The 12,757-nt window shown below is 46.3% G+C and overlaps 1 protein-coding gene across 1 annotated transcript in view; it reads right to left on the bottom strand.

Annotated features, from left to right (window-relative positions):
• Positions 1–5,031: 5,031 nt before the first annotated feature.
• Positions 5,032–12,757, bottom strand: part of skila (SKI-like proto-oncogene a) — a gene marked incomplete at its 3' end in the record, with an annotated part of 27,420 nt that continues 19,694 nt past the window's right edge. Inside the window, exons 2-7 of the mRNA XM_080011071.1 lie at positions 11,670–11,759; positions 10,833–10,921; positions 9,058–9,200; positions 6,572–6,906; positions 5,554–5,784; positions 5,032–5,280 (exon numbers count right to left, since the gene is read on the bottom strand). Of these exons, the coding sequence (XP_079867197.1) occupies positions 5,032–5,280; positions 5,554–5,784; positions 6,572–6,906; positions 9,058–9,200; positions 10,833–10,921; positions 11,670–11,759 (1,137 nt within the window). The remainder of the gene's footprint in view (positions 5,281–5,553; positions 5,785–6,571; positions 6,907–9,057; positions 9,201–10,832; positions 10,922–11,669; positions 11,760–12,757) is intronic.

Below are 12,757 nucleotides of genomic sequence, written 5' to 3'. Positions count from 1 at the left end.
GCAACTTGGCTTCATTCTTTTTCCGTCAATGTTCATATTTTGCAAGACTTATAAAGCAGTAATACACAGCCGTTTGTGTCTTGTGGCAACGGTCACATTTTCTCCATACGGGCACACAAGAAAGACGAACGCAACATCGGTTTTTGACACTACAGAACTTTACTTGAATTTGATCCAAGTTCATTGTCTATACAGGGTTTATTTACAAGATCTGAAATCAGGGCAGGGCAAAAAAATATAAAGGTAAACAGAAAGGAAAAAAGAAAAACACTAGATACAACTGAGGTATTAGCTAAAAGCATTTACAGGTATGTCATTTTCTAGTAAATATTAATCATGATAAACGGTTAGAGATGCAGTGTCCTCTGCTTTTAAAAAACATCTTTTTTTATATCACAACATGAGGTAGGAGAACAGTGTCTCGATTCATGCAAGAACAAACGTCTCATCACACTGTATTATTGGCAACATAGTATGCAATGGTCATACACAGACACTGCTTTTTAACTTTCAGAATAGCATTGAGGGAAAAAAAATAATAACAAAGCCATAAATATATTTATATATATATATATCTTTTTTTTTTTTTTTTTTAATCTTTCTATTAGTTTGTGTAAGGTGTATAAAATGAAAACAGTGTGCCCTTTTTCCTAGTAACCGGTCACACTTTTGATCCGCGTGATCAGGGGTAGCGCAAGGTGCGGCCTCCCCTGGTAGGTAGTCCTCTCACATAGTCATGTTGTAATGCTGGCGTAAACATTACACATCCAACTACAAAACACACCGTCTGGCAACAGTTCGAAGGTCATCTTGCATTTGCTTACAGAGTTGGAGCTAGGTTGTTGTGTTGTCTTCCCGAGGACTCGGGAGCCCCGGGAGGCTTATCCGCGGGGACGCAAATCCTCCTCCAATCAAACCGCCCGTTAGAGCTGCACCCTCTCTGGTGGGACCAGCGCAAATCCTTATCTCAGCGAGTTAGGCAAACGTCACACCTATAGAAATTCTGTACAAAGCATATCCAAGTTCTCTTAACACTGCAAATGCTGGCGGGACCAGCATGTTGTGTTGCAATGACTTTCTTGTTGCCCCTCCCTACTCCAATTTTTTCTTTAGTCCATTTCTTTTTCATTATGGCATACAACTCTAAATACAAAGCACCCCCTTGTGTATAAAATGCAATTTACATGGAAAAAAAAAAAAAAAAAAAAAAAAAAAATACAGAAATACATCAGACAACCAACCCCAAAACTGTTGTAGAAAGACTTTTGTCGACTGATAAGGAGGTAATTGTGGCAATGATCCTAACCCTAACACTGACCACGATGACGAGTGACGTCATCGCGTCCAAAGACTGGGTTCCATTTGGAGAAAGAAATAGAAATGATCCACTCCCACCGTGATTGCACATGTCCACAGAGCTACATGAGCAAGTCTCTCCCTTTTTCCGTAGCCGCCGTGCGTTAGCTGGGAAAATTGGCAATGAACACACTTAAGTCAACCCACCCCACCCCAACCGACCCCACCCCACCCAACCCCACCCCCACTTGCACAAACACACACATGCATCTTCAGGAGAACCATACTGCTTCCAAATCCAACGGGGCTTCATCTCCAAACCTTATTCTTATACACTTTAACCCAAGTTCTTTCCAAGACAGACCTCACAGACAACTTATAAACTTGTTTATATAAAACTCGCCCACTTTCAGTAGAAGTTTCGTCATGCATATGGGCCTGATCAACAGCTTGTGCCTCAGGTGGGGGACATTTCTTTACGAGAACTGATCAATTAGCGTGGATGGGAGTCAACAAAGCGTCGGGGTTTGGTTTTTTTTTAATAGCGAAACATGCAACGAAAAACAGCATATTTGACATTTTTCAAAATGCATTTTTCTGAACCAATGTTTTTTTTTCTGCTTCTTCTTTGTCAGCGTCAGAAAAAAAGTGGAGCCCGTTACTTTACACAAAAATGTATCAAGTTTAAGACCTAAAAAAATTAAAAATTCAGTTAAGAAGGGGGAGAGCTGTAACAAAGCATTTTCTTTTTCCTATCCTCATGCGTTGGAGCTGCGACGCATGGCCAAACACTGTGCTTTCTACGCCCACTAATGCCACTCATTTGAAGGGTAACCACTGATAAATGTGAAACTCTTGAGATATGCAAATATTCGCTTTGCCAAAAGAAAGAAAAAATAAATCCGGTGTCTGGTCCAACTATTATAACCTTTTGAAGATTATTTATATAAGAACATAGTTAATATATTAATGACTACTGTATTTACAAAGTGGATATAAATCTTTAGTTACTACATTAAATATCTTTTATTTTATTTTTTTCCTCTCTCTCTCATAATTTCAAGAAAGATTGATATGGAACAACGATAGTGTACATTTGCTTTGAGGAAGGAAGGAGCGGGGTAGCGAAGGGTAGTGAACATTTCCGGCTTCTAAGTTTCACATGTCGGGTCTCTGTGCCTCCTCCATGTGATCACACCTGTGTACTGCACTCCTCCTGCTCCTTCCCTCGCGCTTACTGTAAAGGGAGCTTCGGTAGGAATATCTGCATCGAAAGGCCGGGAGCACAGTGGAATGTCTTATCAATTTGCATTTAGAACAGATGCATTAAAAAAACAAACAAAACAAAAAAAAAAACCCCAAAAAAACAACCACTCAGTTAAGCCGGGGCCGATCTGCTTCTTCTTAAAGCGATTATTTACACAAACACACGTACGGCTCTCCGTACGGCCGACACGATAACAGTCCTCTCTTCCTCTGGCTGGAATATCTACTCGCTCTTCTGGGCATCTATAAAAACACTGCACATCCCCCAGCTGGTTTAAGACCTGGGAGGGGGGCGGCGGCGAGCATGTGCAACGCGCGCGCGTGTGTGTGTGTGTGTGTGTGTAAGAGACGTTAATGCAAATGCGTGTGTGAGAGTGAGTGATGGCTGTTTTGTACGAGTGGAGAGGGAGGCTTGTAACATCATAGGCCCCTGGTTCTTGTACAGGCTCAACTCCCCCCCCCGAGACAACAACAGCTGCCCTCATTCTGATGGCAAAGACAAAAGGGGCTCCCTCCGTGCCCCTGGTGTCCGGGGCCACCCAGCCGGGCCAGCCAGCCAACCGGGAAGAGGGCGTCAGCCCCCCGCGCTCTCTCCTTTTTTCGGTCCGGTCCCCCTCCCTGTCCCTGCCCCGCTACTGTTTGTTCAGTCAGGCGGAATAACCGCGAGGCAGGGCTGGGAGCCTCCGGGCCCCGAACCACCCTGCGCTAACCGTTTTCACCTGTGACCCACATTCTCAAGAGCTGAGAGGACGCCCGGACGAAATAGGGCGGCAATAAAAAACGTCTGCTGCGAACAAAGTCGAAAGATGACAGTGACGAAAAAAAGGCTCCTGGGGGGAAAAAAGAAAAAAAAAAAAAAGAAAACGAAAAACCAGAGATTGTCCCAAAGCTTTGATCATCTTATTGGGAACGCTGGGCCCCATCGTGTCACACAGAGTGTGTGTGTGTGTGTGTGTGTGTGTGTGTGTGTGTGTGTGTGTGTGTGTGTGTGTGTGTGTGTGTGTGTGTGTGTGTGTATGCGTGGAAGTATGTTGTACCAGTAGTGTAATACTACATCTTCACTACAAGCCTCCACCTCCCCGCACACACGCGCGCACACTAACGCACGCACGCGCACGCACGCACGCACGCGATCATTTAAATGCTGTAGGCAATTCAGAAAATGAGGGAAAACTCCTTAACCCAGAGGACTTGGATCCGTTTGGGTCTGAACGAGCTGAGCGTTAACCTTTTGGAGAACCTTTTAGGAAAAAAAAAAAAAAAAAAAAAAAGGAGAGAAACAATGCGGCAAATTACTGCCAAAATGTCCAAAAAATAATAGTACGTTGACAACATAAATGACCAAGTTGAGACACTCTGGTGAGCTTGATGTCAGAAGAACACAGTGGTTCCTGTCTGAGCAGTCGCGGCTAAGGAGTTACATGACAAGTGTGATGGTGTGTGGGGGTCTCCAGCAGAGGGTGTGCCCCCCAAAAAAAAAAAAAGAAAAAAAATGGCCTAAGCTAGAAGCGACTGGGATCCAGAACAACAGAGAAAGCTTCTTCCACTCCTCGCACTTAAAAAAAAACAACAAAAAAAACACTCCTTTCAAATTCAGTGTCACTGTCGGTATATTTTCATGAGGTTTTTTTTATTACGTCTGGAAAATTTGTATTTTTTTCGTACAATAAACGTCTTTTTTTTTCCCCCACCCCTCCTCTCTCTCTGTTCGTAGAAGCTTTGATGCACAAGTATATTTTTTTTGTTTTAAACATTTATCTCTTTGCATTTTACAAGTGAAAAAAAAAAAATAATAATAAAAAAAAAAAAAAAAAAGGGGAACAAAGGCGTGATGAAAGGGTCCATGCAGTTTCCTGCACTCGCTGGTACTTGAGCTTCTGGGCTGTTATGTACAGAAAGCTGCTCCGGGGCTGTGGGCTGCGTCGCCATCCCAGGTAGTTGTATAAAAAGGACGTTTCAGGCCGAAAAATGAGACGAGAGTCAACGTCGAGGCGTTGTAAAAAAAACAACCAAAAAAACGCTTTGTCTCTGTAGATTTACAACTCATCAACTCCGGGTTTGAGTTAATCCAGACGGGGGGGGGGACACAAAGGGAGGAGTGAGGGAGGAACAGAGCGGCAGGGTCAACATGGTCCGGAAAAAGACCAAACTCCCTGTCGGATCAAGCAGCAGTTATTATTATTTTATTTTTTTTAAGTTCGGTAAAAACTATAAATTAAAACGAACATATACATCCCATGAAGAAAAAAAAAAAAAAAAAAAAGTATAAATACTGTTTAGGGGGAGGGGAGGTGGAACTCGAGAAAGAATAATTACAAAGAAAGTGTTTTTTTAAAGTTGTTGTTAAATTAGAAAGGTCAGTCCTACGTGGCAAAAAAATAAAAAATAAAGTAAAAAATAAAATAAAATAAATGAAAAGGGAACAAACAGCCTGTGAAATGGGGAGGTGCGGGGGGAGGCGTTGGGCAGCTACTTCTGGCCTCCTTCTGGGGCCTCCGAGCCAGAGGAGGAGAAGGGCGGAGAGTGGCTGTGGGGGGGTCCGGAGGAGGGGGTGGGCGGGGGAGAGGGGCTGCCGCCGCCCGCCTGCGCCATCTGCAGCTTGAGCTGTGCGATCATGCGCTCCAGGTTCTCCCGCGCCTCGCGCTCCCGCCGCAGCTCCTCCTGCAACTCCTGGCGGTCGGCCTCCGCCTGCTCCAGCCGCTGACGCAGCTCCGACAGCTGGGGGGTGAGGACAGAGGGAGAGAGCGAGAGAGAGAGAGAGAGAGAGAGAGAGAGAGAGAGAGAGAGGAGAGAGACAGTGTGTCACAATTCAGAAGAATTTGGTTAATTTGTTCCACTTCACATTTTGCCTTATTCGAGCAGCATAATTCACACACATTTCTCCCATTCAACGGCTGGTTGTTATTTGAAATTTTGTAAAGGTTGAACTCTAAAAATGATTTAAATGAAATTTGCGTGGCCCATGAAATCCCTGAAATGCACTCCCTGTACCTGTGCGGCGTAGTTGGCCTCCTGCTGGCGCTGGGCGGCCGGCTCGCAGGCGCAGGCCTGCTGACGGAGCTGCTCCAGGCGGCCCTCCAGCTCCAGCTGCTCCTGGCGGGCCTGGCCGAGGCGCCGGGCCTGTTCGCTGTGCACGGCCTCCAGCTCGCTGCGCAGCTCCCGCTGCTCGGCGCTCAGCTCCCTCAGGCGCGCTGCCTCACCGCCACGCAGGGCCTCCAGCTCCTGCCGAAAACATAAAACACATACATTGAAATCCAAAGTAGCAATTTATAGATTGATATTCTACCAGAAATAAGCAATGGGTGGATGAGTGTGTTTCTTGAGGTGAATAGAAAGACAACTAATCCAAGGGCATCATGTGAAGAGCCCATTAAGCAGGCGCCTCTGGTCGCCGTGGCAACCTTGAACAAGCACCATGGTGCAACAGGTCAAAGTGACAACAAAGCATTTTTTGGATTGTATTTTTAAGACGAAGCCTCTGTCTTAAAAGCGTAGGATATTCCACGACTCTGTTGGCTTGTGGAATATCCTACGCTGCCCGAGGATCTGACTTGATGGTTCCTTGAAAAGTCAAGGAACCATCAGTATGTAGTATGTGTCCTGTTCTGTGTACTGCTTTGACAACAACTATTTGACACGCCTTAGGCCACGGACCCCATGTGATAAGATTTTGTGTCTGGGAGCACGATCTGAGAAGATTTTACTTATTAGATATGATTTAGCCCAACATTGCCTTTTATTATTATTATTATTATTATTATTATTATTATTATTATTATTATTATTATTACCTGACTATACTTTATTTACAGAGATGAAACTATTATCAAAAAAAGATCAAATGTACATTCTCTAATGTTTTTATGTTTACGTAAATTAACTAATGGTCCTTAATCCTTCATCTGGGGACTCCCTGGAACTTCTTGAAGGAGCCCTGGGGGTCCCCGAACCCCACGTTAAGAAACAGGGACAAAAAGTGGTTCTGTTGCTGTGAAGCTCTGTGTCTCACCATCTCCAGCTGCAGCTGCTTGTGCAGGGTGGAGTTGAGCTTCTCCTGCTGCTTGCTGTACATCTGCATGATCTCCACCACGATCCGGTCCTTGTCGTCCTCCGGGGCGCCGCCCATTTCCGTGTCCCTAACCGCCGCCTCAAACGCCGCCGGCGAGGATGACGGCAGCATGTGCGGGAGAGGACAGCGAGGCGGAGGAGGGGGGGGAGAGCGGGTGGGGCCGTGGGCGGCTTTCTTGGAGCCGGGGCTGCTGGTCTCCATGGAAACTGCCAGGGTTTGGTGCTGAGGCTCAGGATTCTCGGTGCCGGTGGCAACAGGAGGAGACGCGTGAAGGTCTGGAAAAAAGGAAATGGGCGGTGTGGTGGGGGGTGGAGGGGGCGTGGGGGTTGAGAGACAAAAAGTGAGTCAAGCTGGCTACGTGCGCTTAGCTACGTCAGCTACACACAAAACACTAAAAACCACCAAAATGAAAATAACTCCACAGCCACATAGATACAGTGGAGAAAAAGACGCGCACGCACACGCACACACACACACACACACACACACACACACACACACACACACACACACATACGCACACACACGCACACACGCACACACAGTTGGCTTGGGGGTCGTCAATGTAAACAAAAGGCTCAGATTTAAAGTATCTTAATCAGACTGAAGGGACTGTAAGGAAACTTAAAATTGAACTAACTTAACATAACGACTGAATTTTCTTTTTTTCAACAGAAATAGGCAGCATCAATTGAGAGTACGGCAATTTGTCTGAAGCACCTTTAATGCAAGTTAAGGCCTCATTGTGATAAATTACTGTACAAACTACAAAGCCCTTTTTAAATGTGAATCTCTAACACACACACAAACACACACACCGTGTGATCAAGCTCATGTGGGAATACTGGGCTGGTGAAGACAGTGTGCGTCAATGTGTTGCTGCATTTATGTGTCACTATGTGACTGGGGTTTGACAGTAAAACTTAATCTGCACAGCGCTAGCAGCTGACACGGGAACTGTGTTGACTGTGTTCTCAGCCACACACACACACACACACACACACACACACACACACACACACACACACACACACACACACACACACACACACACACACACACACACACACACACACACACACACACACACACACACACACACACCGCTGTTTAACCGGTCCAATGTATTCATATACTGTATGTGTGACGGGAATCGGAAGAGCTCCGTGCACAGCATGTGTGGCAGCTGAGGGGGGCTTCATTTATGGACTCAAACACACACAACACACACGCTAGGCACTGGGGGCGGAGCTTCACATCTCATCTCCTATCTCATAATTTATCACATTTCACAAGTTTTGGTAATAGTCATTATAATTTGTTCCCTAATAGCCCTGAACATTTTGGCTTGGTATATAAAATAAGGCATTCTAAGTAGACTATGATGACGTCTGCTGAGATTACACAAGATCGGAGTGAGAGACACAGAGAAGGTGAGAGACATGGGGGAAACGGGAAGGGGGGGACTGAGCTCAAAAGAGTGAGAGAACAAGGAGAGAGTGGAAGATGAAACAAAAGAGGAAGAGAAAGGAAGGGGAACAGACTGAGAGAAATGAAACAGAGACTGGTAGAAAGAAGAAAAAGGAGATAACAGGGTCAGGGAGGAGGCAAATGAGGGAGAGAGAGGTATATGCCAGGATGACGGGTAAGGTGGGGATGGGATGGAGGGAGACCATCCACCATCACGCACGCACGCACGCACGCACGCACACACACACGTGCTCATATGAAACAAGCCCCACATTACAGTGGAGGTCATTGCCATTTCCAGTCCCCTTGTTCATCAATAGCAGTGTTGCCCCCCCGGAGCCCTTTATGTGAAGGTCAAAGTATACCATTATGTACCTAGCTGCAGGCGACCACTTCTGTGCGTTGTCAGGGTGTGTGTGTGTGTGTGTGTGTGTGTGTGTGTGTGTGTGTGTGTGTGTGTGTGTGTGTGTGTGTGTGTGTGTGTGTGTGTGTGTGTGTACGTTCAGCGTCTGCATGGCGATGCATATACTGCATGCGTGGATGGCTGGTGGTGGTTTTAAGTATCAATATTTCACTGATGCACTACAAAATGCCTGCATGCTGCGTGTGTGTGTGTGTGTGTGTGTGTACAGTAAAGGTATCTCGGTCCTGACTTGCGGCTATACTGTATACGAGTGCCTCCTATGTGTGTCTGTGTGTGTGTGTGTGTTTGTGTGTGTGTGACTCATGTATACATAGGGGGCTTGTGTGTGCCATGTATATAAATAGCATGGCCTTGTCTGCTTTCACTATGTCATGTGTTCAACCTGCATGTATTCAACATGGCCGCTCTGCGTGACGTCTGTCTGGTGTACGGATGTATATGTAGGTTTGTGTGTGTGTGTTGATCACATGTTTACTGCACATGGTTCTGTGTGTGTGTGTGTGTGTGTGTGTGTGTGTTTCCGGCTACTGACCCATGGGTGGCTCGTCATGGCCCAGCGCTCTGTGGCTGTAGTGCTGTTTGAGCAGTGCTCCCAGGACCTCGGGACTGACTTCCGCCTCTCTTTGGAGAGAAACGTTGGGGGCCACCATCTTGTCATACGTGTACAGGTAGTAACTAGGAGTGAAAGACAGCAGGGAGAATGGGGGGGTGGAGAAAGGAAGGAAAGAGAGAAAAATGCCCAAAAAAATTACCACTAATTTGAAGTGGGCTGACCTGGAGATCCACATCCAGAGGTTTGAACATAAACATCCTGTTTTTGTTTAGTCTGTCAGGACACTGGAATTTTCTTCTTGACATATATTGTGTTTGAGGACCAAAGGCATCAGTATCAGTTTAGCTGCAGCTGAGTGGTATAAGAATGGCGGAAACAACAGAGTTTTAATTGTTGTCAGTTTAAGCCCACGGTAGCAGCAACTGCATCAGCCGAAACAGTTTTAATAAGGAGGTTTCTTATCGTGCATTTACAGGAATTCTGCCTGAACCGATGTCGCCCGCCCTCCGCAAACCACATACACCACAAAGCTTATCACACATGTCCAGGTTAGCGGGGACCACTGGGAGAGATCGAAAGAGAACCACCGAGCCAACACTATCTGCTAATTCCTGCAACCAGCACGGCGGTGATGGATTGGGGAAAGGGTGGGTGAGAGAGAGAGAGAGAGAGAGAGAGAGAGAGAGAGAGAGAGAGAGAGAGAGAGAGAGCGAGAGAGAGAGAGAGAGACACACACAGATGGAGGGAGAGGCAGTGAGAGAGAGAGAGAATGAGGGGGAAATAGAGATTGTGAAACCCTCCCCCACTAGCCCTCCCCTCCAGACAGAGCGCAGGCAGCAGCCATGAACCAAGTTGAGCATGACAACTCACCGGGGTTCTCCGCTTGCAGCGCTACCCAGCATGCCTGGCGCTGTGTCCTCTGAATAGGAACGAGGCCATGCTGAAACTCTGACTTTCCCTATGCAGGGACCGCCCACCCCTCAAAGGGAAGCGGTTTAGTATGCAACGCCTGGGAAGAGTTTGAATAATGTAAAACGCGGATCACATCTTGACACGCCTGGCACTAATGGATGTCGGTGGTAACCTGAAGGGGACGTTAAGCACCACGGCCGTCTGGCACACTGCTCGCCTGCAGACATGCGGTTCGTTATAACATGACTTGTTTCACTTGAGGACGGCTGCACGCGGGGGCCATATAGAGGAGGCTCTAATCCCTGAGCTGGCTATGAGTCTGGCCATCGGCACAAATCCTCGTCTGGCTGGCCGGGGCTGTCGCCACCCCGGCCAGTAAGCAGAATCGAGTCATATGAGAACCCCGCTGGAAGCATCTGATTCCAGAAAGCGGGGCTGATTCCAGCCACATTAATCTGGGTCAGATGGCCAGACATATGCAGATCTAGTCTAACGCAATGGATGGATGGTTGGTTGGAGAGAGGGAGGGAGGGAGTAGAGGTGAAGAATGTCCATGGGGAGACATGTAGCTTGGACGTATTTTACAGTTAACTCTGTAAGAAATGTTCACTCCAATTTTTCAGACCAGTTGTTCTCAATGTGGGGTCTGGAGACCCCCAGGAGTCCTCCAAGAGGTTCCCAGCAAAATTATTAATAGTTATCCCATTATTCCCTTTACAAGACATTAGCACCATTAGAAAATTAACAATAATGACTGTTTTGATCATAGTTTCCAAAATACATCTATGAATGTTATGGAATATTGTGCTGTGAAATGCAGGGCATTGTGGGTCTTGAAGTACCTGGGGTGGACCATGGCTGGGTGTCCCGGCTCCTCCTTGATGTCTGGGAAAAGACGATTGAAAACCAAAGTGGGAGGGACCGTTTTACCCTGTGAAAAATAACACACACACGCACACACATAAACATCACTGAAAACCGGAGAATTTGTTTTGTAGTAAAATATCATTGAACAATCAGTGACAATCTGATAACACATGCACACACCCACACGGTAGAAGAGAACGTGCTGCACTCCAACAGCAGAATAATCTAATGAAGCTAATATATGTATACATGTGAATGAAGCTTCAGCTATCACATAGCCAGCTGTGTGAGCGTGCATGCGTGTTTGTGTGAGACAGAGACAAAGAGATAATCATGACGAAGAGGCTGATGTTTGTGAGGCTCACTTTAGGTTTGTTTAAAGGGGGGACGTGTGTGTGTTTATTTGTTGGTAGTTCAGAAGAGATTCGGCTTTGAATTGTGTCTGCGTGTATGTGTGTGTGTGTGTGTGTGTGTGTGTGTGTGTGTGTGTGTGTGTGTGTGTGTGTGTGTGTGTGTGTGTGTGTGTGTGTGGAAAGGGTGGGGGGTAGTGACCCTGAGAGCTGACCCCTTGTCTGTGTGTGTGTGTGTGTGTCTGTGTGTGTGTGGGGGGGGGGTTGGTTGATATGCATCAATGGACGAATGACCAGTGGTGAAGGTGGTGAAGGGGTGGGGGAGGGAGAAACGGGTGGAGCAAGGAGTAGGAGGATAGAGAGAAGTGATGAGGAACCTTGTACATGGTAGAAAAAATCAGGAGAGAGGGGAGATTGATTTTCTTTGTTTTGGTCTTTTTGGGAGTGGGGCGACACACTGACCTTCCTGGGGATGTCAGCTTCAGCCAGCTTGCTGCTGGGAGAACAGAGCTCAGCCCTCCTCACTCGGCTCTCCTCTTCATCCACGGCTTTCTGGAGAAAGAGAGAGAGAGCAGAAGGTTAGATAGATAGAACCAACTAAAAACAAACAAGAAAAATACAGAGAAGATGAATGTGCAGGAAACCACTGATTTTATAATACAAATGATAGAATGCTCTACCTGCCAATTCACTATGATTCTTATAGCACTGATTTAGTTCGAAGAGAGAGAGAGAGAGAGAGAGAGAGAGAGAGCGAGAGCGAGAGCGAGCGCAAGCGCAAGCGAGAGAGAGATTTACAGCACCAAATAGGTTGGTAATGGAGACAAATGGCATTAGGCAGAGTCTGCCTGGCTACTGTAACGATGGTGGAAAGCAAGATGGCATAACAAACGTCTCACAGCTCAACTACGGTTTATGTACACTCCAATAGAGAGCAGGGAAGTGCCGTCCGGAGTAGAGATTCTCAGCGTCTGAGAAGTTGTTGGATGGTGTGAATGAGAAATCAAAAAATTAAAGTTTAACAGGGAACATGTCAGCTGTATGGAACAATTTCAACCACCAAGGCAAGTATACATGTCTTAGAGTAAAGCAAGTCGAAAAACTGTACGGGTGACATCTGTTTAACTCTGCAGCGAACATGCAGTTTTAGTGGTTGCTTGAGCTGAGAGACGTGGGCTGAAAGTACAGACAGAAGATAGCGGAGTGGAGTCGTCTCATTGACCTACAAATAAGGAATCAGCACCATAAAAAATGCTGTACGGCTACGGCTTGACGCCAGTTTCAGTCATAAATGGCTGTTCTCTTGGTAACATTTTACCGCTGCATAACTGCATGCTGGGAGCCGCTTTCAGCAAATCATCAACTTAGCTCAAAAGCGGCTTCCATTTTGTCAACAGCACATCATCAGACGATCAAATGCTTTCCTAAATTTCTTAACTCTATCAAATTGACTAGGCCAACGGAGAGCTTGGAAAGGTACATGAATGGATGTCTTTATTTATTCTACAATGTATCAAGCTGTAATCGTGGTTAATATTAGTCTAAAGCTG

The sequence above is a fragment of the Zeus faber genome (genome assembly GCF_960531495.2).
Source record: "Zeus faber genome assembly, chromosome: 12".
NCBI lineage: Eukaryota > Metazoa > Chordata > Actinopteri > Zeiformes > Zeidae > Zeus > Zeus faber.
The sequence above is the reverse complement of the archived record's forward strand: the minus strand, read 5'-3'. Positions and strand labels throughout refer to the sequence as shown.